This window comes from Corvus moneduloides, chromosome 26 (genome assembly GCF_009650955.1).
Source record: "Corvus moneduloides isolate bCorMon1 chromosome 26, bCorMon1.pri, whole genome shotgun sequence".
In the NCBI taxonomy this organism is placed as follows: Eukaryota; Metazoa; Chordata; class Aves; order Passeriformes; family Corvidae; genus Corvus; species Corvus moneduloides.
In genome coordinates this window covers 3124875-3152699 of record NC_045501.1, presented here as the reverse complement: position 1 = coordinate 3152699, position 27825 = coordinate 3124875, and the positions used below count along the sequence as shown (strand labels likewise).

At 61.7% G+C, this 27825-nt stretch overlaps 4 protein-coding genes across 6 annotated transcripts; 3 read left to right on the top strand and 1 right to left on the bottom strand.

The window, feature by feature from the left end:
• The first annotated feature begins 444 nt into the window (after window positions 1–444).
• On the top strand, window positions 445–2996 carry CCR10 (C-C motif chemokine receptor 10). Its single transcript, XM_032091766.1, has 2 exons — window positions 445–509; window positions 1518–2996. The coding sequence occupies exons 1-2, from the start codon at window positions 498–500 to the stop codon at window positions 2598–2600; spliced, it is 1095 nt and encodes a 364-aa protein (XP_031947657.1). The 5' UTR covers window positions 445–497; the 3' UTR covers window positions 2601–2996.
• Window positions 2997–4725: 1729 nt separating this feature from the next.
• PLEKHH3 (pleckstrin homology, MyTH4 and FERM domain containing H3) lies at window positions 4726–11781 on the top strand. Of its 3 annotated transcripts, XM_032091663.1 has the most exons (13): window positions 4726–4962; window positions 6916–6971; window positions 7636–7724; window positions 7856–8050; window positions 8230–8387; window positions 8546–8669; window positions 8867–9164; window positions 9261–9468; window positions 9699–9835; window positions 9952–10072; window positions 10146–10595; window positions 10668–10859; window positions 10941–11781. In XM_032091663.1, exons 1-13 carry the CDS (start codon window positions 4810–4812, stop codon window positions 11121–11123), a joined length of 2364 nt encoding a protein of 787 aa, XP_031947554.1. In that variant the 5' UTR covers window positions 4726–4809; the 3' UTR covers window positions 11124–11781. The 3 variants fall into 3 exon arrangements, with proteins under 3 accessions (XP_031947554.1, XP_031947553.1, XP_031947552.1); XM_032091662.1 differs by having other exon boundaries at window positions 9699–9826; window positions 10146–10859; XM_032091661.1 differs by having other exon boundaries at window positions 10146–10859.
• Window positions 11782–12653: 872 nt separating this feature from the next.
• Window positions 12654–19803, bottom strand: TUBG1 (tubulin gamma 1). Its single transcript, XM_032134290.1, has 11 exons — window positions 19664–19803; window positions 19329–19441; window positions 18444–18611; window positions 18119–18187; window positions 17289–17368; window positions 16575–16701; window positions 15771–15857; window positions 15417–15566; window positions 14041–14193; window positions 13594–13755; window positions 12654–13365 (listed from the first exon to the last, which is right to left on the bottom strand). Exons 1-11 carry the CDS (start codon window positions 19710–19712, stop codon window positions 13168–13170), a joined length of 1356 nt encoding a protein of 451 aa, XP_031990181.1. The 5' UTR covers window positions 19713–19803; the 3' UTR covers window positions 12654–13167.
• A 184-nt stretch (window positions 19804–19987) lies between these two features.
• Window positions 19988–27596, top strand: RETREG3 (reticulophagy regulator family member 3). Its single transcript, XM_032134291.1, has 9 exons — window positions 19988–20199; window positions 20714–20820; window positions 21962–21992; window positions 23073–23199; window positions 23891–23975; window positions 24384–24521; window positions 24983–25062; window positions 25418–25550; window positions 26057–27596. The coding sequence occupies exons 1-9, from the start codon at window positions 20003–20005 to the stop codon at window positions 26488–26490; spliced, it is 1332 nt and encodes a 443-aa protein (XP_031990182.1). The 5' UTR covers window positions 19988–20002; the 3' UTR covers window positions 26491–27596.
• Window positions 27597–27825: the final 229 nt, after the last annotated feature.

The window sequence follows — 27825 nt, the reverse complement described above, 5'->3', positions numbered from 1 at the left end:
TCTGGAACCACCATGTCTGCCATCGGGAAAAGACAATCCTAGACCAGACAGGGCTTTGCATCCTGCCTGTGCCCAGCTCAGTGCCAGCCCACAGCAGCCCCTACTCCATTCCTTGGCCCCATTCCCTCTGGTCCTTCAGGAGCCAACAGTAGCCCTGGAGAGGGCTGGGGTTTCCTGCATGTGCTGGATGCCCTCGCCAGACTCTGCTCCGCTGGCTGGATGTTCCTGGGTTTGGCCTGCACACCCGCATGACAGAGACTGAGCAGAGCTGCTATTTCTGTCCCCAGCATGCAGATGTAAAAGATGGACCAAATAAAAGATTCAGGACAGGCTCCAAAGTGGGGTCACACCTGCCACCTTGCCTTCCTCCCCGGGGCTGGGCCTGTGCTCTGCACCGTTTTCAGTATCAGGAGCAGCACGTGGTCAAACCACAAGTAACAGCATTGAGACACCAACAGCTTCAGACCCACCAGCCAGGGGAAAGGCTCTGCTGTGCAATGACGGAGCAGGTGAGGGGGCTGCAGGGTGAGGGGTTTGCTGGGAGCCAGGCAGGACCCTCCATCACTGGCTTTTCTTAGCTTTTTAGGTCGTTTTCTTGTGAGCTCTGTGGGTTTGGGCTGAAAGGCCAAAACCCTGGGGAATCAGAGCAGTGCCTGGTGGTCCAGGGCCCGGGGGGCCGGAGCAGGAAAGGGGCTAGAGGAACTGCTGGAGAGTCAACCTGCCGTGGCACTGGGTTCTGATCCCACCTGTGGCCCCGGAGCACCTGGGGGTCTCAGGCCCAATTGTCTGGGCTTGCTGACAGGGACCAGAGTGAAATTGCTGTTGTGAAGCTGCTCTGAGTCAGAGCATGTCAGATCCTGGTCTCCAGGGCAGTGGGGTCCTGACTGAGCAGTACTAGGCTGCAGCACTGTCCTGCTGTCCCAGAGCAGGGCTGAGCAGCTGGGAGGTGGGAGCACTGTGCTCAGCTGCCTGCAACCTGTGTGAGGCAGCAGGATGTCCCAGGACTTTCCTATCTGGGAGCAGGACCAGGCAGTGCAAGGCTGTACCCATACTGGCGTCCCCAGGGTGGTGCATGGGTGTGTGGGTGCTTTGGGCACCCGGGGATGCTGGTGTGGAGACCCAAAACTCGATTGCCCAGGGCGGCTGGGGCGGTAGGCTGGGTGCTGAGCCCCAGAGCAGCTCCGCTGGCAGGTGCAGGGTTAGTTCGTGGGACACGGTGCTGTGCTAGGGACGCCGTGACTGGGGTCATGTCCCTCCACCAGCTCTGCATTGCAGGCGGCTGCACGGGAAGTGTGTGGTCACTCTTGCAATGACTGAGCACAGTTAACATCCCGCTGCTGCGGGATGGGTGTGAGATGGAAACAACCCCGCACGTGGGGACAGGGACCGGTGGCTGCGGCACACGCGGGCTCCCAGAGGCGGGGCTGGGTGGAGAAGGGCTGCCCTGGGTGTGGTTCTCCATCCCGTGGCTGGGCCACCACTGCTAAGCCGTTCTCACTCAGCCTCCCTCTGCACAGGTGACCCCCAGCCCCATCTCAACAGAGCTGATGGCCACCACTGACTTCTACCCCTGGGAGGATGGGTACTCGGGCGAGGCTGGCATGTTGCCTGAGCTCTGTGAGAAGCAGGCAGTACAGGGTTTCGCCCGCACCTTCCAGCCTGCAGTGTATCTGCTGCTCTCACTGCTGGGCACAGTGGGGAATGGGCTGGTGCTGCTCACGCACACCCGCTACCGCCAGGCACACAGTGTCACCGATGTCTGCCTCCTGCACCTCGCCCTATCCGACCTCCTGCTGCTCCTGACGCTGCCCTTCGCCATCACCGACACGCTGCAGGGCTGGTCCCCAGGCACAGCCGCCTGCAAAGTGGTGCAGGGCCTCTACGCCCTCAATTTCTACAGCGGCTTCCTCTTCCTCACCTGCATCAGCGTGGATCGCTATGTGGCCATCGTGCAGGTGCCGGCTGCCTGCCGCCGGCGCCCACGAGCTCGCCGCCACGGTTGGCTGACGGCGGGGCTGGCCTGGCTGCTGGCCATGCTGCTAGCACTGCCCCAGTTCATCTACAGCCAGGCAGAGCAGCACCAGGATCTCTGGCTCTGTCGTGTCGTCTTCCCCCGTGTGGTCTCACGGGCAGCACGGGGGGCCACCAACCTGGTGCAGGTGGTGCTTGGCTTCGCGGTGCCCTTCCTGGTGATGGCAAGCTGCTACGCAGCTGTGGCACGGACACTGCTGGCGGCCCGCGGTGCCCAGCCCCACCGGGCGCTGCGAGTGCTGCTGGCCCTCGTGCTGGTGTTTGTGGCCCTGCAGCTGCCCCACAGCCTGATGGTGCTGCTGGACGCGGCCGAGCTGCTGGCCAGCTGGGAGATGAGCTGCGCCCAGAGCCGCCGCAAGGACCTGGCACTGCTGGTCACCGGCGGGCTGGCGTACCTGCGCTGCTGCCTCAACCCCCTGCTCTACGCCTTCCTCGGCCAGCGCTTCCGCCGGGAGCTGTGGCTGCTCGCCAGCGACGCCGGCTGCGTGGGGTCCCTCGACCCGCGCTGCCCCGGCTGCCCCAGTCCCCGCCGGCGGACATCGCTCTCCAGCTGCATGGACGTGATGTAGGAGCACAGTGCCCGCGGCCGGGGCAGGGACCTGCGCCCTGGGGTTCGGTCCCTCCGCGACTCCCCGGGGACAGCCCCATCCGTGCATGGACCTGCCCCAGTGAGCAGCTGGGCACGGGCAGCACCAGACAATCCGCACGGCGCCTGCACACGCCTGGGCAGAGGGAAGAGCAGCCCCACAGCGCCTGCTTGCCCTGCGAGTGCCTTCACTGCCCGGCGATCTGCCGGGCTGGGGTTCCCGCAATGTCACGCGTGTTGCAGGGGAACCCTGCAATGTCACGCGCGTCGCGGGGCGTGCAAAGTTACGCGTGCTCTGGGGATCCGTGCGGTGCCGGTGAGCCGGCTCGGTGGGTGCAACAGGCAGCTGGTTCCTATTCTCACAATAAACCCCGAACGAGTCCCGGTGGGCGAGAGCAGTCTCCGTCCTGGCCGGCGCTGCCCCGGGGGGTTTGTGGGGCCGGGGGCGGCTCCTTGGCCACCGGCGCTGGCGGGCGTTGCCTGCAGGAGGCAGCAGAACCTCGCGCTTCCTGGCCGCCCTCTGCTCGTCCCCGCCGCTGGAGGGACAGGGAGCTCCCGGACTGGGGACAGCAGAGACGCTCCGGAAAAACCCTCCTTGGGTCCTTCCCCGTAGGGCGGGGGCAGAGGGACGTTTCTCTCCCCTTCTTACTCCTCCCACGAGCTCCTCTGCCACGGCACATCCCGGCCCGGAGGCTCCCCGGCACCAGGGTGCTGCGCTGGGGCTGGCCCGGCCCGGACACGTGGCGACCGACACATGACCACGGGCTGGGACATGGCGACCGACACATGTCCCGCGGGCTGCCACACGGTGCCACGGGCCCGCAGCGCCGGGGCCGTGCGGTGTCCCACTCACCAGGCCTGGCTAAAGCGCTGCACAGTGCCGGGAACAGGATTGGGCTTGACTGTGGTGCAGCTGGTCATGGAGTCTCCCAGTGGAGCTGGGCATGCAGAGAAGCACCTCCCGGTCCTGCCGGGGCTGGAGGCTACCTCCCGTTCACCCCTGCTCTGCTGGGGATTAGCCCAGGGCTCGACTGGAAGAAGCCATTCCAGAACATTCACCTACTGCTGGGCCAGAAACAGGTTATTGCTGACTCAGCAGCCGCAGAGGCACGGTGATGGGTCTCTGTCCCCCGCAGCCCTCAGTGAGGATCAAGGGCCAGATTCGCGCAGTTCTTGGCCAGACAGCACAGCTGCCCCCGCTGCCCACCCAGCCTGTGGTCTCGGGTGGTCCCGCTCCAGTCCTCCACTGCCTCCATAGCTGGTCGGCTCTGCTCGATGCCCGTGACTGCCCTGGCTGCACAGCCGGCCCCACACCGGCGGCTCAGCCCCAGGCACAATCCGGAGCAGGCTGCGTGGGAGGGGAACTGGCAGCCGGAGCTTCCTGCCTGCGCATCCCAGCACCCAGGCTCCCAGGGACGGCGGTGACCCAACAGCTGTAGCAAAGGCAGAGCCTTAACTCCTGGGGCTTCCGGAGTGGGGCCAGGGCCTGGACGCTGCCGCGGCACCCACGGCTCGAGGGTGCCGCAGACCCTCTGCCACTGGGCAGAGCCCGGGGCTGAGCTGAGCCACATAGTTGTGGCAGCGGGTGTGACCGCACCACGAACGCCCTTCACCAGCTCCTTTGGGGAAAAGCGCTATGAGGGCCTGCAGGACAGGCCTGCCCGGGCACGGTGTCCTCCTGCCCACGGTGCCCTCCTGCCCAAGCACAGAGCCCATGAAGCTGCCCGCTGGAACACACTTGGCACCGCACCGGGCTGAGTCGCCATGCTGGGACAGGCGCCAGCGTTGCCGCACGCAGGAGCCAGGGCAGCACATGATGCGGGTGCCGCGGGGCAGGGCAGGGGCCCGTCCCCGGTGTCGGTGCCCACACCGGGTGCGGGCACTGCTCAGTGACGGTGCCCCGTCAGGTGCCGGGCGTACCCGGTGCACCCCAGGTACCGCGGCGGCTCCGGGAGCACCGGCCCTACCGCAGCCCGGCCCCGCGCTGCCCCCGCCCCGCAGCTGACGCAGCGGCGGCCCCGCCGCCCCGGGCAGGAGCTCCGCCCCGGGCCGCGCGCGGCGATTGGCGGCGGCCGGTGACGCGCAGCCCGGCCCGCCCGGGGCGGCGGCGGGGCCGGCGGCCGGTGCGCGGGGCTGGGCGGCGGGCCGGTCCCGTCGCGTCCCGGTGCCGTCCCGTCGGTGTCGGCGGGGCGATGCCGTTCCCGGGCGGGCTGTGGTGGTTGCTGTGCTGTCGACGGGGCTTCACGCTGCTGCGGCGGGACTACGGCGAGGCGGAGCGGGAAGCGGACGGCGAGGCCGAAGAGGAGGAGGAGGCGTCCTTCGAGCTCCGCGCCCAGGGAGACCAGGTGGGGCCGGCACCGGCTCTGGGACAGCCACCGGGACGAGCACAGACGCCGCTGCCCGGGCGGTCCCGCTCCGGGGTGGGTTGTTCCGGCGGGTGCGGGAGAGCTGCAGCTCAGGGAAGCCTCCGGGCGGGCGCGGAGGTCCCGGGCCCGTGGGGCAGGGCCGGCCGTCGCGGGAGCCGCTGCCGGCTGGGTGCAGCCGGAGCCGGGCTCTGCCTGCTCCTGCCTGCTTCGGCCCGCGCTGCCCGCTCCTTAGGACAGGGGCCGCGGGGCTACCGTGCCGGACCCGCGGCGGCCCGGTGCGCGGAGGGGCCCCGGACTGCCCCGCCGGAGCGGGCCGGGACTGTCCCGGGAGCACGTGCCGGGCGCGGAGAGCGGGCCTGGATCTCCCCTCTCCGGCTGCTTCCTCTCTGGAGGGAAACGGAGTGGCGGAAACCGGTGCTTCCTCTGGCCGGGCTGCTTTTGCGACGGCTGATAGCGCGGGGTGCGGGGGGAACCCCGGCTCCCGGGGGCCTCCTGGCTGTCCCGGCGGTCTCCTGCACCGAGGGCCGTGGGGCCGAGTCCCAGCCCGGACTCAGTGGGTGGTGACAGCCTGGTCCCGCTTGCTGTGGCCCCTCTCCCCTGCCCACTGTGGGGGCTGCAGCACGGCCCTGGCTGCGCAGGGCTGGAGGCAACCTGAGCCCCCTACGCTGTCAATCCCGTAGCATCAGGTCCCCTTTCCCAGCAGTGCCAGCCCCCTGGGACGGTGGGAAGTGGGGACAGTGACAGGGCTGGAGCTGGGCCCTCTGGGAATTGGTGGCAGTGCCAAGGGCACAATTATGTCAGGAACCGTCTTTGGGCTTCCCGCATCCCGTGGGCCACACTGGCTCCGGGCTGGCGTGGGCGGCTGGTGACGCCAGCTCCCCTGAGAGCCTTTTGCTGTGGCCAGGGGGGTCCTTGGAAACCCACAGCGTCGACTACCCCTTCGTGGGAACATGGGAGCAGCTACCCTGGCCCTGCCACCACAGCTCCTCTCCTGTTTATTTATATCCCTGAGAAGGAGCCGGCTGCCACCGCTGCCTCCTCTGGACTGCCCATGAGAAACTGGGCACTGCCTCCATGCCTGCAGCCCTGACGAGCATGTGAGGCCCTCCCCAGTCTCGGCAGTGGGACAGTGTCTGGAGGTGCTGGCCCTGTGCACGGGTACCAGCACTATGTGACAGGTGCCCTTAATGCCACAGGTCAGTGGTGCCCGGCCCTGCCCCACAGCACAACCATACCTGCAGCGGCTCCCCCCTCCCTGTCACTATTTTTAGCATCTGTCTCTTTTTCTTGGCGTTGCGTGCTCTGGCCTGTCATGCCTCTGGCTGCCCTGTTGGGCTGCAGCTGGCAGGAGCTGCCGTGCATCTCCCAGGACAGCATTGCCGGTGCTTCCATGTCCCCGCACCCCACTCTGCTGGGCGCCCTGCCCGACCCGGTGCCTGCCTGTGCCTGGGCTCTGCCTCGTGTCCCAGCATGTGTGCCAGGGTTATCACGTGAGCAGCACTGTCCATGTCAAGTTGTGCTGCGTGAGGAGGAACTGACCCTGTCCTACTGCAGGGCCAGGGACTTCCCAGTGCTGCGTCCCACCGCCGCGGGCAGGAAGTCAGCGGCCCCATTACAATGGGACTTTGTGCCGTAAGCGTATTACTCAGCACTGACCTTGTGCAATTCTGCACGGTATTCAGCCAGCCGGGTCAGCTGAGGACACATGGCCAGCGCTCCCGCCGGCTGCCCCCGCACCCGGGGTGCCCCAGCTGCAGCCGTGGCTCCTGCCGTGGCCTTGCGGGTGCCAGGGCTCTTCTGCCCCATGGCAGCAGGATGGGAGCCTGTCTCTCTGGGCCCAGAGCTGGGTTGACGAGGAGGCATACAGTAATGGGGTGATGGCGAGGGTGCCAGCTAATGATCGTGGGGCTGAGATGTCTCCTTCCTCCCCAGGGATCCCTGGAGGTGAGCCTGAGCCAGCCCACCCGCAGCAGCAGCGGCTCAGAGCGGTGAGTGATCTGCTGCCTCCGGTTTGCGTTGTGTCCCTTGTGTGGTGCTGTAGGAGCTGGGGACTGGCATGTTGTGGGAGGTTGCCCTGGTGCTGGCATGTGCCGAACTGTCCTGCACACAGAGCTAGCACCAGGCTGTGCTGCTCTGTCGGGTAGAGCAGGGAGTGGCAGAGCCGGGACTGCTCTGCTTGTCCCCATGCCTGGCGCATCCTCAGGCATGTCTCCATCCCTCTGCCATGCCAGATAGCTTGACTGCTGCAGGCTTAGCTGATGGGGCTGTGCATGACTCCTCCTGTACCAGGAGGTTCTGCCAGGCTGTGTCCATCAGCAGAGGCTGTGCCCTGCAGCGGTCAGTGCTGAGGAAGACAGGGTGCTGGGGCACGGGGGCCTGCTCGCTCCCTGTACTCACAGTACTGACGCTGCTGCCAACATTCCTTCCTGGTTGTTCATTTTCCGAATTCCTTGGCAGGGCCAAGACTGCAAACAGCTTATTTTTAGCCGGGGTCATTTGCACCCAGCGACTCTGCCATGTTCCCACCGCAGGGCTGTGGGGTGCCCAGAGCCCCTTGGGACCTAGCTCACCCCAGCCCCGAGGCCAGCTCCCTGCTCAGGGGCTGTGGGAGACACCCACGGGCAGCTGAGCTCAGCCCCGTGTTGTCCTCAGGTCCCTGCTTGTTGCGGAGGAGATGCGCAGCCTCATCGTGGAGAAGGGCCCAGGGCCAGTGGAGGATGACCCTGATGCTCTTGTGAAAGGTGGGATTGTGCCCCAGCTGTGGCTGATCCCATCCCAGAGGGACGGTCAGACCTGCACAGACCCTTCCCTGTGCCGAGAAGCCCGTGGGGCGGGTGGTGCCGTCAGTGGGGCTGAGGGTTCCCCTTTCCAGGCTGGCTGCAGCGGGAGATGCGGGGCTGCATGAAGACCCCCTGGATCCGTCCTCGGAAGTACTGGTTTGTGCTAACACCTGACTCCCTGGACTACTACAGCAGCAACGAGAAGGGGGCCAGGAGGCTGGGCTCCCTTGTGCTCACCAGCCTCTGCTCTGTGCTCTGGCCGGACAAGCAGCTCTACAAGGAGACTGGTGAGGTGCCCACACCCCTTGGCTGGGCCACATCTTCCCAGCCCCTTGTGCCCTGTGTTACCCTCCCAGCCCTTAGGGCCCCTTTTGCCCAGAGGAGAGGCTGTGCTGAGCCCTGGGGCGCTGAGCTGGCCTGGCTGGGATGCTGGTGGACAGGGGCTGAGTGAGTCTGTCCCTCGCAGGCTACTGGAGTGTGACGGTGTTTGGCAGGAAGCATTGCTACCGCCTGTACACGGAGCACCTGAACGAGGCTGTGCGCTGGGTGTGCGCCGTGCAGAAGGTCATTGACAGCAAAGCGCCTGTCCAAACGCCCACCCAGCTGCTCATTCGTGATGTGGAGGTGAGCCCATGGCACCGGGCTGCCCATGGCTGCAGCCGTAGGCAGCACTGGGATGAATGTTTGGGGCCTTGCATGCCCCAGGGTGGCGGTGGGGGTCTGTGCCAGGCACTCAGCCAGGTGAGCCCTCTGCAGCTGCTGCCATTGCTTTGCCCCCACAGGAGCACAGAGACAGCCCTGAGGTTCTGAAGCAGATCTATTGCTGCAACCCCATCCTGCGCTACACCAGTGGCCCCCTCTACGCTCCCCTGCTGCCCTTCCCCTATGGCAGCCTGGACCAAAGCGGTGAGGGGCGGTGGGGGGCACGGAGCTGGGTCCTACACTCCAGGCTGGTGGCACCGATGGCTGGGCTGGCTGCTCTGCGGGGCAGGCAGGCACTGGACTGGGGCCTGGCTGGCTCTGGGTGTGAGGACAGTGCCCAGCTGCTGGCTGGGGGTCCTGGGGAGGACCACGGGGCTGTTAACCCTCATCCCATCCCACAGCCCCTGGCCCCCGCAGCTACACCACGCTGCGCGACGAGGCTGTGAAGCTCTTCAACTCGCTGCAGCAGCTGGAGTCAGAGCGGGACCCAGTGCCGCTGATGCAGGGTGTCCTGCAGACCTGCCTGGACCTGCCGCCGCTGGTGGATGAGATCTACTGCCAGCTGGTGAAGCAGACTACGGAGCCGCCGGCGCCGGGCGGGCAGGGCGACCTGCACTACTGGCAGCTCCTCACCTGCATGAGCTGCACCTTCCTGCCCTCCCCGCCTGTCCTGCGCTTCCTGCGCTTCCACCTGGACAGGTGAGTGCCAGGGTGCCAGCTGCCATCAGGGAGCTCGCCAGGTGCCTGGTGCCTCTCAGATCAGTGCCACCCTCACCCTCCTGGCATTTCTTGCAGGACAGAGAACCGTTTCCCTGCCTCGGAGATGGCCAAGTACGCCTGCTTCATCCGGGAGGCGCTGGGAAAGACGAAGGGGAGAGAGTGCGTGCCCTCTCTGGAGGAGATCCTGGTGCTGATGCAGCGGCAAGAGATGATCTGCACAGTGCACTGCCCTGGGGCGCCCGCCTGCAGTGTGGCCATCAGTTCCCACACCACAGCCGAGGAGGTGAGGGGTTACAGCTGTGCCAGGCAGGGGGCTGGGGACATTTTGGCGCTGAGGGCTGGGTGGGCAGTGTGCCACAGCAGGTGAGCAGGGTCTCTCCTAGCTGAGCCATGGTGGAGAGGGGCCAGGGGCTGTCTGCCTTTGCCCACCGTGACCTGTCTGTGTCCCTTTGCAGCCCTGAGTGCCGTGGCCAGGGACACGTGGTCACCATCGGTTGCCTTTGTCTCGCCCAGGTGGCCCAGGAGCTTGTGTCACGCCTGGGGCTGTCCCAGAGCCCCAACCTCTTTGCGCTCTACGAGCAGTCCCGGCGACGGGAGCAGCCAGTGGGCAGTGCCACACTGCTGGCTGATGTCCTCACCAGGTTTGAAAAGTAAATGTCCTATTCTGCTGCCTATGGAGGAGAGGGGCTGGGGGAGCCACGGGTGGGGGGGACACACAATGTGGGGCATGTCCACAAGCTGATGGAGCCGGTCCTGTCTGCTGCAGCCTGGCTGGAGAGGACCGGGAGCAAGACCCACCGTGCCGGCTCTGCTTCAAGCACTACGGCTTCCTGGACACGGACAACGTCCCACGGGACAGCCTGGAGTTTGCCCTCCTCTTTGAGCAGGTGAGCGGCACACTGGGGTGCTGTGCTGTGCCGTGGTGGCCATGCCGTGCCGGCTCACCCTGCTCTCTCACAGGCGCACGAGATGGTGCTGCGGGGCTACGTGCCCACATCAGAGGAGACGCTGCAGACACTGGCGGCCCTGCGCCTGCAGAGTCTCAACAGTGACTTCTCCACCCACGCACCCTTCCCGCGCCTGGAGGAGCTCTTCCCGCCCCATGTGCTGCATGCCCGGTTGCCGCCCCCGCCCCACCGGCCCCCCAGCAAGTGCCGGGGGGCCCGGCTGCGCGCAGGGCTGCTGGCCAGCGGGCTCTGGGGTCAGGCGCTGGCCAAGCAACGGGCAGAGCGGGACCAGCGCCTGCGGGGTCGCCTGCGTGAGGAGGGGGCCAGCACCATGGCTGCCATTGTGGAGAAGTGGAAGCTGCTGCAGGGCATGGGCCGGCCCGAGGCCATGGCCGCCTACGTGGCCTTGGTGCGGGAGTGGCCTGGCTTCGGCTCCACACTCTTCGATGTCGACCTGCATGCGGTGAGGCCCCGGCTGGGTGTGGGGCAGGGGCAGCCCTGGCAGTGGGCAACGCTGACACCCCTCTCCTCGCAGAGCCCGGTGGGCTCTGGGCCCCAGCGCCTGTGGCTGGGCATCGGGGCCAAGGCCGTCTCGCTCTACAAGCCGGGAGAGCCCGAGCCCTTGGACAGCTTCTGCTATGGCCGCATCTCCTCCTTCGGTGCCTCTGACAGCAGCACCTTCCGCCTCTCTGTGGAGGATCGAGACCTGCTCTTTGAGACCTCCCAGGTAAGGGGCTACCGTCCCTCCACCCTCCCCCTCTCAGCAAAGGTGCCCCGGACTGACCCCTTATGCCCCCTCTAACTGCAGGTGGATGAGATCGCCCAGCTCCTCAACACGTACCTCGCCTCTGCGGGTGCCCAGCGGCTGCCCCGGCCCCAGGAGCCTCCCACCAGTCCCCCCACCTCGGAGCCCACTGTGCTGCCGCAGGGGCTCTGCCCTGGGGCCGGGCCCTGGCAGCACCAGCCACCAGTGGGTTCCTCCCACAGCTAGCCCAGCAGCTGGTGTGGCCATGCAGGTGCTCTGATGGCTAGCGTGAGAGGGCAGCCAGCCCAGCAGCAAGTGGCAGGTCTGTGCTGGCCCCCAGCTGCTCCGCAGAGCAGGGGGCCAGGGGGTCATGCTCCCCCCACTGCCATTGCCTTTCTGGCTATTCCCTTAATTTATTTTGAGACGCCTGCGCGCCCCACGTCTCCCAGCACTTTCCCTGGTGGGCAGTGGGGCCGCCCCGCTGCGGTCCCCCCACGCTGCCCCCAGGCCTGTCCCTGTCCCTTATACCCTGGTGCCTTTGCCTCCAGCACTTGTGTTGCCTGGCCACTCTGCTCGTGCCCCGAGGGCTTTGCCTAGAGCAGAGGGTACCAGGCAGTAGTGCTGTGCCATCATCTGTCTGTCCGTCCTCTGGACCCACCCCTTCTGGAAAGCTGCGGGCAGCTTTTGGCCAAGCTGCCCCGGGGACCCGTGGGCTCCTCCTAGATGAGTGGCTGGGCTCTGCGGTGGCCCTGTGGCCAGGCTTATGTCACAGGGGTGGCTGGTGGAGCAGCAGCTGGTACGGCTGGGGCTTGGCCCCTCAGTGTTGCCTCTGTAGAGTTTGTTGGTTCTGTCTTGGGATGGGGGGGTTGGTTGGTTGTTTTTCTAAATAAATGCACAAAGGAAAGGCTGGGCCTCCTGTCCTGGAGCGTGGGTTGACAGCAGGAGGCTGGGACAGTCAGATCCCTGGAGCAGCAAGGGCAGCGGGGCCTGGGACAGGCAGCGGGGAGGAGCAGCACAGCGTGTCCCTCTGGTCATTGCCAGGCGACCTTTGGCATTTCACCAAGAGCACAGGCAGCTCCAGCTCCCCGGCAGCCCCTGGCACTGGCTGCCCCGGCGGGGGGAACTGCCTCAGCCACGGGGGCTGCTGCCAAAGAGGGCATGGGAGCCCATGCTGCCATGGTGGCTGTATTTTTAGTCTCCTGCTTTGTGCCCCGAAGAGCAAGAGGAAAATGCTCATTTTCACCTTGGGCTGCCTGAGCTTGGGATGGCGCCAGCACTGCCCCTTCTCCCCAGCCCAGCTCCCACAGGTCAGGCCTAGAGCTGCTGTGTCCATATCCCCTGACACTGTACGGCCTCAAGCCCATGTCCTCCCTGGTGTTGCTGTCCCCTGCCTCAGATCCTGAGTGCTGAGGGCACCCCCAGCCTTTCATGGCCCATCCCTGCACGGGGCCTCACTCCTGCAGAATATCCATGTGGGTGCCGTGTGCTCTGCGGGCAGGGCGGTGCCGCTCCCGGCCCTGGTCAGCCGTGCCAGCAGGTCCTGCCAGTATTTCTGGCTCTGCTGCAGCAGTTGCCCAGTGCTGCCTGGGCCCCATGGCACTGCCAGCCAGGGCAGAGCTGTCCCTGCACACCCCAGGACGTGCTGGTGAGCAGTGGTCGCGGCGCTCCCGTGCAATGGGGCTGGCCGGCCGACCAGACAAGGCCAGCACCAGCCCCAGTCTCTGCAGCTGGCTTCCCTGGAGCCTGGCTGTTCCATCTGGAGTCATGCAGGCAGCATCAGTGCAGGAACAGCCTTTATTAAAGCAAAATAACCTACAAAAATATAGATACAGCCCGTGCCCCAGGCCTGATCTGGCCAAGGAGGAACAAGGCTCCTGCCCAGGGCAAGGACTAGCTCAGCCACACGGAGCCTTTGGCCACGGGGGTCATGTGCACCCAACTCAGGGGGCCAGGCCTGTTCCCAGCCTCAGGGTCACTCTCCTCCTCCTCACAGCAACTGTTGCTCCCACTGGCAGAGGTTCCCTCCCAGCATAGGGCGCAGCTGCCCCAGTCCTGTCCTGGGCCAGGGTACACAGTGGGCTGGGGGCTGTCCCCCGCCGAGGAGCTGCAGGCGCAGTGCTGCTCCCCGCAGAGGGCCTTCCGCAGGGGAGCACCGCGAGTGTGCGGCCGGCATGAGGGCTCTGCCGCGCCAGGCAGCGCTGGGGGGTGATAAATGTGGGCACGGCAGAGATGAGCCCTGCCGGCGTGCGTGGGGGTGGCCATGGGACCTTCCTGTCTCCTGGCAGGGCACTCACTGTTCCTGCGTGCCCCAGGAGATGTAGTCAGGGCGTGTGGCTGCATGATACTCATCGATCAGCTGCTGCACGATCTCCCGGGAGTTGTCCAGCTCGTCGAAGTTGTCCTTGAAGATGTCCTCCTTGCGGAACTGCTCCAGGAAGGCCTCCCGCTTGCGCAGTTTGTCGTACTGCCGGCACGTCCGCTCGAAGAGCTGGAGAGCAGCGCAGGGTCAGGGGGGTCAGAGCTCCCCAGAGACCCTTCCCAAGAGAAGGGCACCTTGGTCAGCAGGATTGATGGGACTCTGGACCAGCCCTGAGCCCTGCTGGGAGCCACCCACCCCATCCCTGTCAAGGTATGCCCTGGCTTCGTGACAAGCCCAGACTGAAGAGACACGAGGTCCGGGGCTGCAGGGCCCGGCAAGGCGAGGGAAGGCACTCACCGAGGAGATGTTGGTGTGGTTTGCCATCATGAGCCCACTGACGCGGTGAGCAGACGGCAGGTAAGGGGACTTGCGGGACAAAGCCACCTGGATGCTGGCAGGGCCCCAGGGGATGAAGTTTGCCAACTTCCTCTCCCGGATCCGCTGCAGACTCTTGTGAACCTGGTGGGATGAGAATGGTGAGGGGGAGCAGGGTGAGGGACAAACAGCTTGGCTCTTGGCTGCAGCAGACCCAGGAGCTGCTCCTCACAGGAGGCACAGCCACGGGAAGGTGGATTTTAGCAGGACTGCAGCCTTTCCATGAGGTCAGAGCCCAAACAGGAGCAATCTGAGGCCAGCTCTCAGGTACTGCCTAGTTCCACCCCAGGATCCCTGCATGGACAGTGACCATGTTCTTCCCTGGGCCATGCCATGGCCATCAGTACCTGAGCAGCCGTGGGAACTCACCTGTGTAGGATCCACCTCCCCCTGGATGATGTTGAGGATGGCGATGTAGCAGTGGTTGGTCTGCCTGTCTCGCCCTGTGGACACCATCACGTTTTTAGGCTGCAGCAACCTTCTCATCACGTCCAGGACTGTGGTTTTCCTCACACTGGCCACCTGCACAGGCCAGCCAGGGGTCAGAGGGAGCAGGCGTGCTACTCCCTGCTCTCCTGCTGCCAGGAGCAGGGGGCAGCTGGACAGAGATGCCCTGACCCCGGGGATGAAGCCACATGCAAAGCCACATGCAGGACAGGAAAATCTCAACACCGCACAACAGGCACAGCCAGGCCGAGAAACAGAGTGGAGGCTCCAGCCTGGGGGCTGTCTGGCCCCCCCTGCAGCACAGCAGGGGCTGGGGGGTGAAGCTCAGCTGAGAACAGAGGGACAGGGACCCGTTTAATGTTGCTGTCAAACATGGGTCCTGTCCCACTGCCAGGCAGGGAGCAGTGGGGGTTCAACAGGAAAGGGGTTGTTCCCCACTGCATCCCCTCCCCGCCTTGCCCAGCTCTGAGCCATGGGCAGCCTGGCCACTGCCCTCCCCGAGTGCTGTTGGGGCTTGGCCCAGCTGCTACTGGCCAGGGGGGCCACAGCCAGGGTCAGCTGGGTGACGTGGCAGCCCCCTCCTGCTCTGGTTGAGCCACTGGCTGAGCCCTGCCCACACTCCTCCCTTGGAGGACAGATCACACACGGATACCCTTTTCAGAGCCAGCAGTTTTTCAGATTTGCTTCTCTGAGAAACATCCTGAGGAAATGCACACAGGGAGAGAAGAGCAGCTGTTAGTTCCTGCTGAACCGTGGTGGGCCAGTGCAGGTGAACACCTCCCAAAACAGAACTGCCCCACTGGCATGGGGGAACTGGGGGGCACTAGCTAGGGTCAAGCCAAACGCAAGCAGCATCATCTGAAATGCTGAGGGATGGCAAATTCCCTCTCAGGCACAGACTGAGCTTCAGGAAGGGGCTGACACATGGCACCCACCATCAGTGACAATGAGCACTAGTGTTTGGACCCAAATTGCCCAAGCCGATGGCTCACAGGGGTGGCAGGGCCACTCTCCTGGCCTTGCTCTGATCACTGCTAAGGGTGGCTTTTGCCAGTCCTGACCCCGATGATCTTGACAGCCGCCCTGATGCATGCAGCAGGTAGCCTGGCACAAGCACAACTGCCTGCTCACGTCTGATTCACTGCACACGCAGCCGTCACGTGGTGTGAGCACATGGGCCTGGGATTTGGGACATGCAGTGACAGCTCACACCGGGACGGGGCTGAAAGATGCTGCAAGGTGAGCGTGGCAGCTTCTCTGCCCTTGGGGATGGGAAGGAGTGCCTGGGGCTGCCTTACCGACTGGTCGGTGGTGAGTGGCGTGTACCCCGTCATGAGGAAGTGCAGCCGGGGCGTGGGGATCAGTGAGGCGATCAGCCCGATGAGGTCGTTGTTCATGTACCCAGGATACCTGAGCGTGGTGGTGCTGGCAGACATGATGGTGGAGACCTAGGGGAGAGGGTCGCAGAGCGTGTCAAAACCTGCCTCCTGCAGACATGCCAAGGGAAGCTGGGGCGCCTGGAAGGGCACAGCAGCCTCGCTCACAGCTCCAGGCTGCCCACCCCTGAGCCCAGCCCATGAAACAGGTTCAGACTGAACTGAACACAGCAGGGAAACCCCATGTTGGCTTCTCCTGAAGGAAGCCCTTCTCACCAGCTGGTTGATCTGCGAGAACGACGGGTTCTGAATGTGCAGCCGGTCTGTCGCGATCCGATTCAAGGCTGTGTTGTCCAGAACCACCTGCAACAGAAACCTGGCTCTGTGAAGGGCCCCTGAGGCAGCTGAGGAAGGACAGTCCTGGCCATGCGTCCCAGGGCACTGGTGGTCCAGCACAGGCCCTGAGTGGAGCCCTCTGCACAAGTGGCAGACACTCGAAACCACAAGCTGACTCATCTGTGGCACGTAACCGACACCGTCAATGGAACCTCTTCCCTCCCTCCCGGCTGTGCTCCCCGTGCTCTCCCAAAGAGCTCTGCCCCTGGGCCAGCGCTGCACAGCAGTGTCAGTTCCAGCAGCTCTGGTGCAACTGCTCCTCCACTGCCACATGCAGGGATCAGCTGTGGGGGATGAGCAGCGTCTCGGTCAGACCTGACCGAAGGCCCCGGTGCAGGTTCAAGGTGCTGCCCGGCTGCGGATGTTGTGGGTGCTGCAAATGACACAGGGATTGAGTGCAGGCAGAGGGTGCAGCACAGCTACACACAGGAAGCACAGCCAGCCCTCACTACCTTGGGAAGATGTGCTGGATCCAAGGCAGAAATGCCAGGCAGCTCTGCAGGGGTTAGCACCAATGAGGGTCCCTGGGGCCACAGCTGCTTGGCCCTTCTGTTCCAGGCGTGCTCATTGCTGCACCTGGGGCTCACGGGCGCTGCCACAGTGCTGCCCCCAGGATGGGCTGCAGTTCTGAGCTGTGGGGACAGGGCTGTCTCCTCGGGGCTGGCTGCACCATGGGCCTCTTACCACACAGTCAGCGTTCTGAGTCAGCCTCTTCAGTGTCAGCAGAGAGTTGTATGGCTGGACTACAACATCGCTCATCTCATCCTGGTTTGGGAACACTGAGTAGGTCTCCACCAGTTTCTTGGGATACCTGGTGAGAAGTACAGCACCTCAAGGGTTAACACCATCAAGCTGCACTCTCCCCTTCCACAAGCTGCCTTAGCAGTCTCCAGGGCTCAGGACAGAGTGAGTCACCAGAGCTGCAGCCAGAGTGGCTCCCAGGGAGGGAGAGAATGTGTCCCAGCAATGCCTACCCCAGCAGCACAGGAGCCGGCTGCCAGAGGAGCTACAGGGAGGCTGAGCCATCCACAGGCTGATTAAGCAGCTGCTCACAAGTCTTTTCAAGAAGATGCAAGTTGGAACAGGCCAGGATGGCAGCCCACAGCCTTCAGCCAGAGCCTCCCACCCTCCCCTGAACTATCAGGGTGTCCGCAGGCAGCTGCCTGATAAGAACGGCCGAAGGAAGACAGAGCTTGGACAGAACAAGTTCAGTTTCAGAGCCTCTGAAGTCCCCAGGCATATCAGGAGCCGTCCCTCCGCAGGCAGCATGCCAGGGATTGCACAAGGCAGTGTTTGGGTGGGGGTGGTGGCTCTGAGTCAGCGCTCTCCAGCTCCCGCTCTGGGCAGGCTGCCCAGGCCAGGCCAGGCACTGTGGTGTGGGGACAGGGCTGTGCTCACCTGTCATTGAGTCTCTCCAGGAGGTACGAGCCCAGCCCAGAGCCTGTTCCACCAGCAATGGAGTGGCAAAGCACAAACCCCTGGAAGGAAGCAGAAGGCAGGTGCTGAAGGTGAAGCTCAGCCCCAGAGCAGGCAGACAATGTGTCACCTCCATAACCTCCAGCAGAGTCCTGCCAGACAGGGACAGAGCTCCCTGTGTCAGCTGGGAGCAGGGATGCAGCAGAGACTGACCCCAGCTCCCCCAGGCTGCTCGGGAACATTCAGGATTCCTCCCATCCAGAAAAGGATTTGGAATAGCTCCAATGTCACCTCCAGGGTCCAGTCCATCACAGGAAATGGAGGTGCACGTTCTCAGCCCTTTCCTGGGTCCTCCACACCCCTCCCTCCTTCTAGAGTCACTGAGCTCCCAAGCTCCCACTGTCTGACACCAGGGCAGCTCCCACCTGCTCAGCTCCCACAACAGGCGCTTGAATCTCCTGCCAGCTTGTTTTGGTGACGTTCTCCCTTCTGCTGCTGCCACGTGACAGCCTGACATCAACACCCAGCAGCCCTGTCTGTCTGCACACAGGGTACAGGTTCACATGGACAGTGTAAAGAAAAATGCCCCACAAGCAAACAGTGAAAGAACTTCTGGGGCAGGCTGGCAGGTGGAGTGGGGATAGATAGACCTCCTGTCCCTAGATCCCCTCTCTACATGTTCTGTGCTCAGTCCCACAAGCACACTGAGCAAGTCTGTGCCCATTACAGTGCTGAGCTCAACATTACAAAGAGCAACCTGGCTGGGAAAACACCAGGCAGAGCCACCAGATCCAAATCCCTTGTTTACTTACTTCCAAACTGTCACTCCCATCAGCCTCTCTGTCTATTATGTCAAAAATATCTTCATGAATCTTTTCTCCCTGCAAGAGAGATCAGGACTGGTTTTGTTCCTTTCCAACAGAACACACAGAAGAGCTGCTCAAGCTCAGTGTGAAGTCAAGCCAGACTGGCAGTTTGGTCCTGTGCCCAGGGTGCCACAGGGCACCCAGCATCAGTCCCTGCCACTGACGAGGTGTTCTTCAGACACTGGGACTGAGCTGACATGAGGGAGCCAGGACAAAGCCCCAGGCCTGATGAGCTGCCCTGTGTCTCACCCAGCAGCACTAGAGCTGGTACCTGCGAGAAGCCACTGGCCCAGTTGTTCCCAGCTCCCCCTCCGTGCTCGGACAGGTAGATGTTTTCTGGGTTGTAAAGGTTGGCATAAGGGGAGTTGAGGATGGAGTGGATGACGCGGGGCTCCAGGTCCAGCAGCACAGCCCGGGGGATGTAGTGCTCATCATCTGCCTACAACGAGAGCAAGAGGATCTCGATGCTGCTGCAGCTCGGTGCCACTTCCACTGCGAGGGTGTGAGCTACCCCCTGGCTGCAGGTGAGCCCCACATGGCCAGGCTGTTGAGGGGAAGGAGGGAGGGAGACAGGCTGGTCCTGTGCAGCCCAGCCTCAGTGCAGCATCTCTGTGCCCCAGAGCACTCCCAGCGTGGGAGCAGGGGGCTCTTCGTGCTTACATAAGACACTATCTATGGCAGCCACAGCCGCGTGCCTCTGCTCCGCCTCCACAACGCTCCACTAACAGACCGGGAGCGCAGGCGGGAGCCCGGAGCAGGCTATAAACAGGAGCCCGGGCTGAGCCTCGGCTCCCGTCTGCGCGGTCAGCGCCCGACCAGCCGTCGCTGCGCCTGCGGGGGCTGTGGGGAGGGCTGTGCACAGGGCTGTGGGGAGGGCTGTGGGGAAGGCTGTGCACAGGGCTGTGGGGAGGGCTGTGGAGAGGGCTGTGGGGAGGGCTGTGGGGAGGGCTGTGGAGAGGGCTGTGCACAGGGCTGTGGAGAGGGCTGTGGGGAGGGCTGTGGAGAGGGCTGTGGGGAGGGCTGTGCACAGGGCTGTGGGGAGGGCTGCATGGGCACACACAGCCCGGCTGCACCTGCCCGGGCACGGAGCCCCGCAGGGACTAGGGAAGCACACCTAGCGCGGTGTGCCCGCTCCACGGCCTGGGGCCGCCGGTACCTGGTAAAAGAAGACGTCCTTGCGGTCGGTGCCCTCAGTGGCGAACTCTTCCACGATGCCCTCGGGGCTGATGCCGTGCTCGGCGCAGAGCTGCTTCCAGAACTCGAACCCGACTGCGGGAAGGCGCGGTCAGACGGGCCGGGCAGCGGGACCGGGGCCGCAACCGGGACGGGGGCAGGGCCCGGAGCGCCCCGGTCCACAGGCCCCGCCCCACTCGCCTGAAGCCCCGCCCTGTCCGTCCCGCCAGGCCCCGCTAACTAGCCCCCCCCCACCAGCATCCCGACCACGCCCGGTGCACGCTCCTCCGGGCCCGCCACGGGGCGTGGCGCGCTCACTCTGGTTGCCGCACTGGCCCAGCTGCAGGGTGATGATCTCCCGCGGCATCGCGGCCGAGGCTCCGCTCCGCCGCCCCGCCCGACTCCGGTACCGCCGCGTCTCTCGCCGGCGCCAACGGCAGCGCGCCTGCGCACTGCTCACTTCCGGGGCAGCGCCGCGCACCTCCGCCCGTGACGGCGCCCTAGCAACGCGCGTGCGTCCCGGCAGGGGGTGCAGGATGCGCCTGCGCCAAGATGGCGGCGCCCAGGACGGAGTTGCGGTCGGTGGCGGGGGCCGCCATGCCTGCGGCGGGCGCGCGCGCGCGGCGGGCGGGCGGATGTTGACGCCGTGAGGGAGCGATGGCGGCGGCGGCGGCGGGGTCCGGGCTTGGGCCCGGGCCCGGCGAGCGGCAGCGGCGGGTGCAGGCGCTGAGCGCGGCACTGCGCTGCCGCCTCGGGCCCTACGAGCCACTGCTAGGCGCCGTGCAGGCCGCGCTGGTGTGGGAGCGACCGGGCCGCAGCGCGCTGTGCTGGGCGGCGGTGCACGGCCTGTTCTGGTGAGCGGCGGGGCTGGGACCGGCACCGGCACCGGGACTGGGAACGGGCCGCGCAGGGCGGGCGGCGCAGCGGCCCCGCCGAGCCCCTATCGCCAGGGCTGCGGGGGCGGGGGTTTGGGGGAGCTGCCCCCGGGTCCGTCAGGGGCCGCGGGTTTGGTCCGTGTCCCGCTCCGGGCAGGAGGGACCTGGGAGCGCTGGGTCTGCTGCAGCCCCGTCCGCGTGCTCTCCGTGTACCTGAGAGCATCACAGTAGCTGGGAAAACTCAGCCTGCTGTGTGCCAGTGGAGGGAGGGCAGCTTGCCTGGGACAGGAGCTGTACAGCAGGGCCGGCCCGGGAGAATTTACACGAGTAGACCAGGGTCACCCGGCAGCTGCCCTCGGGGCATGGTGTGTGTTGACTCAGTAGTAGGTGCTGAGTTTTCTCTCTGAGCGGCTGGTTTTAGGTTGGTTTGTGTTCCCTCTTCGTGTCTCACACAGATCTGGCCAGCACCGACTCGTTGGTTTCTTCCCCACAGGTTCTTTGCTCTGACTTCCCTTCGTTTGCTGTTCCTGATTGCACTTACCCTCATAGTAGTAGTGTGTCTAGACCAGTGGAAGCACAAAATCTGGCCAGAAATTGGCGGTAAGTTTTTGAGCTCATAGCAGCAAATCAAGCCCTGTTTCCAGCCCCACAGGTACAGGCTCTGCACTGCCTGCAGTTAAATTGTTAAAACCTGAGCCTTTTGCTTTAAGGGTCTAGAAGCTGGCAAGAGTACTGCAGGCATGCTCGTTCCAGAGCTGGAAAATTCTAACCTGTGTAAACATAAGTCCTTTTTGTGCTTGTGACACTGGTATTTGTCTTGTAATCCTGAACCACAGGGTGTACGTGACCTAGTGCAGGTTTGAGACAGTGATTCACTTTCTGAGCATTCAGTACCAGAGAAATTGAAGCATATGTGGAACTCATCTGGATTCCTCCTCAGAATCCATAATAATCCAGTTTAGGATGAAGACAAGTCCCAGCCTTGCTGTTGATCAGAGATTTCTTTGGGAGAAGAGGCATCTGAACAGCTGTTAATGAAGTTAGTTTTCAGCTTTCAGTAACCAAAGCAGTTGTGTCCCTCCTTTGTGACATTAATACACTGATGAACACCCCCATTCCGAGCAGCTCGGGGTCCCTTGGCTTCGCATGGACAGGTTAGTTTGGAGCAGTGTGAGGGTCTGCATGTTCCCAGGGCTGGTTCCCTGACTAACCAGCAAGTTCGGCTCCCAGCTTTCTGCTTCAATCCATGTTCTCTGTAGTTCCTGGGAAGACATTAAAGCTTTCCTCGGTTTCAAAGCTTGGCTCAGGCTCCTTCTTAGGAGACAGTGTCTGTCCAACTCCCTCATCCCTCTGATTCGATCTCTCAGGGTGGCTGGTACGTCCCTTTCAAGTCCCAGCCTGGGTGAGAAAGTATCAAAAGACTTAAATCCCTGATGCCTCCAGTCTGCAGGCTGTTCCTGCTGCCCAGCTGGTGTGTGCAGGAGTTGGGGAGAGGGAAGTGGGCAGCCTCTAGTGTCCAACAAACACCGAGGAGCAACAGGAAGACTCTTGCAGTCCTGTGCTGTCACACGTACACACTCAAGATTTTGTTATGGAGTGATGCATCTCCATCCTGTAATTACAGTTAATGTCTTATCCAGGTGTTCCCCAGCTCATTAAAGCTTTACTTAAATCCCAAGAGCTAAGCGTTCCCATGGCGAATTCCTTGCAACTAATGTAGTGTCTGTTCTTAATATTTTAGTGGCAAGACCTGATGAATTAGACAATGAGAGGTAGGAAACTAATTGACTCCTCTGCTGTGATACTTTGCTGTGATACTGTGTTGTTACCTGCACATGCTTGGGATGATGGCTCCTTCGGGTGAGGAGGAGGGGGAGAAGGGAGGAGGGAGCTGGGAGCTGCTCTGTGAAGGGCAGATGGAGACCCAGATGCAGTCAGGTGGTTGTGAGAAGTTTTTAACTTGCCCAAGCCATTTTTATTATACTTTGCCTTCACACCAGCCTCCAGATACATGTGCTCGATTCCCTGCCCCCTGCCTTAAGAGCAATTCCTCTTGTATGGGCCTCCAGTAGGAGGAAAACAGCATTTCTGTGGGAATTAATGAAGTCTTCTGAGACTTGATAGGGAATATTTAACAGGCTTGTTCCAGCAGTTGTTCCTGCATAGTTATGATCTGACTGCAGCATTAATAATGGGTTGAGAAACTTTGAGGTGTTGCCTCACTGCTCACACCTGCCTCTCTGGGCACACCTTCCTGCCACCACTGCCAGGCTCTGCTGGATGTCAGCTCCTGATTAAATCACCTGAGCTGGTGCCAAAGGACAATTGTCTTTATTCATTTTTTTTAAGAGGCCCAAGCACAAAAGGAATTGCTCTTTCTAACCTTCAGGTACTCGTGACTAGCAGTTAAGCAGCACTAACAAAACTGACCAATTCAAGGCCTCTCGAGTAACTGAGTATATGAGGTGAGGTGCAAGGCTGCTTCTAGACCTCATGCTGAACACTTAGAGGCTGCAGTTGACCAGATAAACACAGAAAAAGTAAATGGATTCACTTGATTTGCCTCTGCACTGCACACTCCCTCCAGCAGTATGGAAACTAGTCCAGGCTCTTGACTGAAATTCCTGCTCTTCAGCTGCTGTGGGAGCACGGGGATGCTGTATAGGCTGCTAAGGGCTGTAGATGAACTGCTTTGGGCAGGCCACTGCTTGGAGGGCCGGTGACCCTCATCTCTAGAGCTCCATGCTGGGCTGGGAACAGAAGGAAGCACTGAGACAAGTATTTGTAACAAGGGTCTTCAACACTGACACTGATGCAGCAATATCTGTTCCCAAATTCTGCCTTCACTGCAGCTGGGGATACGTCCACCCTCGGCTGCTCGGAGTGCCGGAGCTCTGTCATCATTTGGCTGAAGGATGGGTGGCTGGGACCAACTTCTTAAGTAATCTCTTCGTTTTCAAGAGGCAAAGTCCTGGCAAGGTAAGAACATAGAGACTTCAGAAATAACCTGTTTGGTGTGGAGCCTCTGCTGACCACGAGGATCCTCCTGTGCTGGCATCCAGCACTGGCTGAACACGTTCCTGGATGGGAGGTTGCCACGGGATGTCTCCCACAACACCGTGCCTATTAGGTGGTGGGGAAGAATGGAAAGCACAGTCAGAATAACCAGGTTGTGGAGGAGGGAGGAGAAAGTGAACGTTAGTGTGTGGATTGCACCACTGAAGTGAGGGTGTGGCTGCTCCTTCTGTAGGTTTCTGGCTTTTCAAGTGCCCGTCAAACTTGTCTCCTCACTGGGTTTTAGCAGCTTGAGAAAGTGTGTCAAGCTTTTTCTTTATTTTATTGAGTTCATGGAAAGAGAAACCTGTAGCACAGTGATACTGTCCTTGTCCTCTTCACCTTGAAGAGCTCTCTTGTTTAGCCTCTTCCTTGCTTTTGGTGTCCCTGCTTTAGGAAGCTCCTCTTGCCCTCAGGCAGGAGGCCTTGGCTGCCTGTGGCTCTGAGGGCAGATGTGCCTGTGTCTGTGCCCATGCTGGAGCACATGGTAGGATGCTGTGAAGGCTTCACCCTCCTTGGAACGATGACTTGACCCAGAATTTGCAGAGACTGAGATGGTCAAGAAGTGAGTGAACCTACTGCTTAACCCTGGAAACTCACTGTCTCCCATGTTCAGTTTTGCCTTCTAGTGTGTGGAGTGTTCACTTTCCTGGCTGTCCTGGGCCGGTATATCCCTGGGCTCTTGCTCTCATACTTGCTGTGTAAGTAAATCTCTGTGCCAATACAGACTTCCATGTGAAAAGAGATGAGTGGGTGCCAAATGTCCAAGGAATGGGGCTCAAGAGGAAAGCTTGTGTGAATGGCTTTAAAATTTAAAATAATACATTCTGCCAGGAATGTGGTGGTTCTTGACCAGGACTCAAAGTCTGCTCTGGAGAGAACATGTTTTGAGTGCTTGGTAACTACAGATCTGAGCACTAACAGGTTGGCCTCTCAATTTTGTTAAACTGGCAGAGGTGATGGCACCAGTTCTAACGGCCTCCCACAGCACTGCCCTCAGTGCTCAGATCTGCCGTGCTCTGTGTGTTGTGCTGCGTCACAAAACGGGCAGGATGTTTGCCAAGCAGCATCCTGAACAACCTTCTAACCCGCATTCCCACTCACTGCAGTGCTCTTCGTCCTGCTGTGGCCCCTCGCCGTGTACCACAGGCTGGGGCAGCGCATGTACCTGCGGCTGGAGCCGCTGCTGCAGCGGCTGGATTTCAGCGTCCGGGGATACATGATAGCGAGGCAGCGGGAGAGGCAACGTGAGTTCTGTGCTGTTTCTGGCCCCAGGGTTTCAAACCTTGATCTTTGGTACCTGAAACGGGCTATGAACAGAAGCCCCCATCTTTGTGGGCGGTTGGGCTGCATGTCTGGCATGGCAAATTCTTGGAACTGCCTTGGGAAGAGAGAGAGGCAGCTCTGCCTCTGCAGCCATCTCCTAGGAAGCAGCTGCTGTGGGCTTTTCACAGCACTGAGCTGCTCCAGTTCTTGGCTGCCAGAACTGTGTGTTCTCTATTATGGAAAAAGGAGGAAAGGTTCTGTGCGAGGGAGTTCTAAACATGTTCATCTCAGCAAAAAACCTGCTACAGCCGCAGTCAGAAATGATCACGGCTCTGCTGTGGAACAGAGCTGGCTCTGCTCTGTTACATTCAGTTTGGGGTTTTCTGGTTCTGCAGAGCCTTGTCCCAGCAGCAGTAACAGCTTTGTGTCTGGTTTCTAACAGTGCGTGGCCGGGCCCTTGGTCAGGAGGCCACGGACGACGGGAGTGACAGCGAAGAGGAGCTGGCTGCATTCTGCCCCAAGGTAACCGACCCTCGGGGAGAGGGAAGAGCTCAGCTGGAAAGAACAAACCACGCTGTGGGGACATGCAGCATCTGGCTGTGTGTCAGCACAGTGTAGCTGAGAGTGATGGGAGAGCAGATGAGGGCACTATCCTTTCAGATAGGTCTTTCCCATTCTGTCCCACTAAAGAATGTCCAAAGCTGCTTGTGCCAGCTGCAGTCTCCTAGACTGCACAGTAAATGTGAATGAGACTCAGGTACCAGTCTCCTGTGAAGACCAGGTTTAGCTGGAGGCCACTCTATCATCTGTTTTGTCTTGAGGCATGGGGATAAGCTTTCTAGTGCTGATATTTTCAATTTTATCTTTTATTTCAAAGCTGGATGACTCCATGGTCGCCAAGGAACTGACCATCTCTGACTCAGAGCATTCAGATGCTGAGGTTTCCTATACTGAAAATGGGATGTTTAACCTTTCAAGGGGCCAGACTCCCCTGACAGAGGGATCAGAAGGTGAGAGGAAACAGGCAGCTTCTGGAAGGTGTGGAATACCAAGCAGGCACCAGTGTGATGGGTCGGAGGGAGGATGTGTTACCTCCCGTCATTGAAGTCTGGCTGTTTGATGTCGGCCTTGCTGCTGGAAATGAGCTGCAACTGCCCGTTCTGTTCAGAACTGAAGCTTCCTCCTTCATTCGTGTGGTGCTTGAGTGGAGCGATGGCAGCAGCTCTGCAAAGGCAGATCCAGCTCTGCCAGCCTGGCTGTGGGTGCGGGTGCAGCGCAGTTGGGGGTTCGGGTGCTCCCCTCTAGCAGGTGGCTGGTTCAGCACTGGGATTCCTTGTGAGTGAGCTGGGAGGTCAATGGGATATGAACAGTTGGGATGGGAGGGAGGGAGAGGTTGAAGACAGTGTGGTCTGTGAGCTCCCAACAGTCCGTCCAGGGGAGGTGCTGGCCCAGCTCCTGCCTGGGCCTGTGGGTGCTGGGTGGGTGCTGGCAATTAAAGCACTTTCTCCTCTTCCAGACTTGGATGGTCACAGTGACCCAGAAGAATCTTTTGCCAGGGATCTCCCTGACTTCCCCTCCATAAACCCAGAAGCAATCGGCATAGATGATGAAGATGACACCAGCATTGGGATCCCGAGCCTGGCATACCGCCCACAAGGGACAGAGGATCTGCAGCTCCCATACGAGCAGGAGGAATTTGGCACACTGCCGTCAGTGCAGAATCTCACCAACAACATCACTGGCTTTGTCACCAGGGGTATGATCCAGCTGGCACTGTCAGGAGCCCCTCAGGCAGGCTCCTCACGCAGCACCAATCCCCAGAGAGGGGCAAAGACTCACCTCAGAGCGGCCAGTTCGGACTTGGACACTGATGCCGAAGGGGATGACTTTGAACTGCTGGATCAGTCTGAGCTGAACCAGCTGGATCCCACTGGCTCCCGGGGCCAGTAAGCCATCCTGTCACTTCCCTCTGGTTTTGTATTGCGCATCATGGAGGGAATCCTAGAAGGAAAAGCCTTGCACAGTTCTCTCAATTGTCTCCCGTGAGTCTGAGTGATGTGACAGCCAGTCCTGGCTGGGTACACCACTGTGACTTGTGACTCTGTAGCCTCGCTTGGATTTTAAAATAAAGGACGCTGGCAATCTGTAGGGAAGAGGCATTGATGGGATAGCTCCACAATCACCCTGCGCTGTCTGACAGGATACCTGCTCCAAACTTTCTCTAAGACAATAAATCTGGTGTCTGCAGCTCTCAAGTCCAGTGGGACTGACAGCATCGCCAGGGACAATTGTGCACTGAATTCTGGCGCTGATGTGTAACCAGGGGAACAGGACAGAGCCCCTTAGACGTGGTGTCTGGGACTCAGTGCTGTTCTGTCTCAGACAGCTGTTCCTCGCTCCTCATGTGTGCACAAATCCAAGTCTTCTCTCCCAGCAATATCCAACTCCAGGTGGAACCAAGCCCCTTGCTCCATTGTGGATGTTGTGCAGCCGCAATGTTTTCCTTGCACTGGCTGCTCCCTCGGTTCCAGCTCCTTGTGATGCTGTTTTGTAAGAGCCCAATGGCAATAAGACACCTGCTGTGACCACCAGACCACCCGCAAGAACATCCACGTGTAGCCCCTGCTCTTGTGTTGCTTTTCTGAACTAACAGCCTTTGTTAACAGCCAACTAACACTTTGCTAGAAACCCCTGTGCTGCTCCAGTGCGTTCCCGTGGGCAGGGCTGAGGCTGCACATCCCCCGGCAGTTTTCCTGGAGGAAGGAGGAGGTGGAGCAGGGCTGCCAGGGCGGTGGTGTGTCCCCTGGGCGCACCTTGCTACCTCCAGCCTTGTGCAGGCAGAGCCCAGCAGTGGGAACCGGACGGGGGACAGCAGCCCAGACCGCCAGTGACTGAGGAGCTCGCACCTACCGCGGTCCTGTGAACAAACCAGCAAACCCCAGGGAGAGCCACCCCCACTCTGCCCACCGAGCGGCCCCATTATTTTTCCTAAGCCATAGACCCGGTTCTGATCACGTTTGTGCAGCCAAGAACGTACCTCGTCAGGGACCCTGTTACCGGCTGCTGTTTGTCTGACTCTGCCTAACCGACTGCGTCGGCCGTGCCGGGGCTGCGGTTGGGGGCGGGGGAGCGGCCTCAGCCGGGAAGGGGAAGTCGGTAACGGGTTATTCCATACGGGTTCGAGCCCCTTCGCTGGCCGCGTCCGGTGCAGAGGTGGGGGGGCGAGGGGGCTGCGCTTCTCACCCCGCGGCGGGAGCGCCGGGCCCGGGTCCGGTCGGTGAGTGC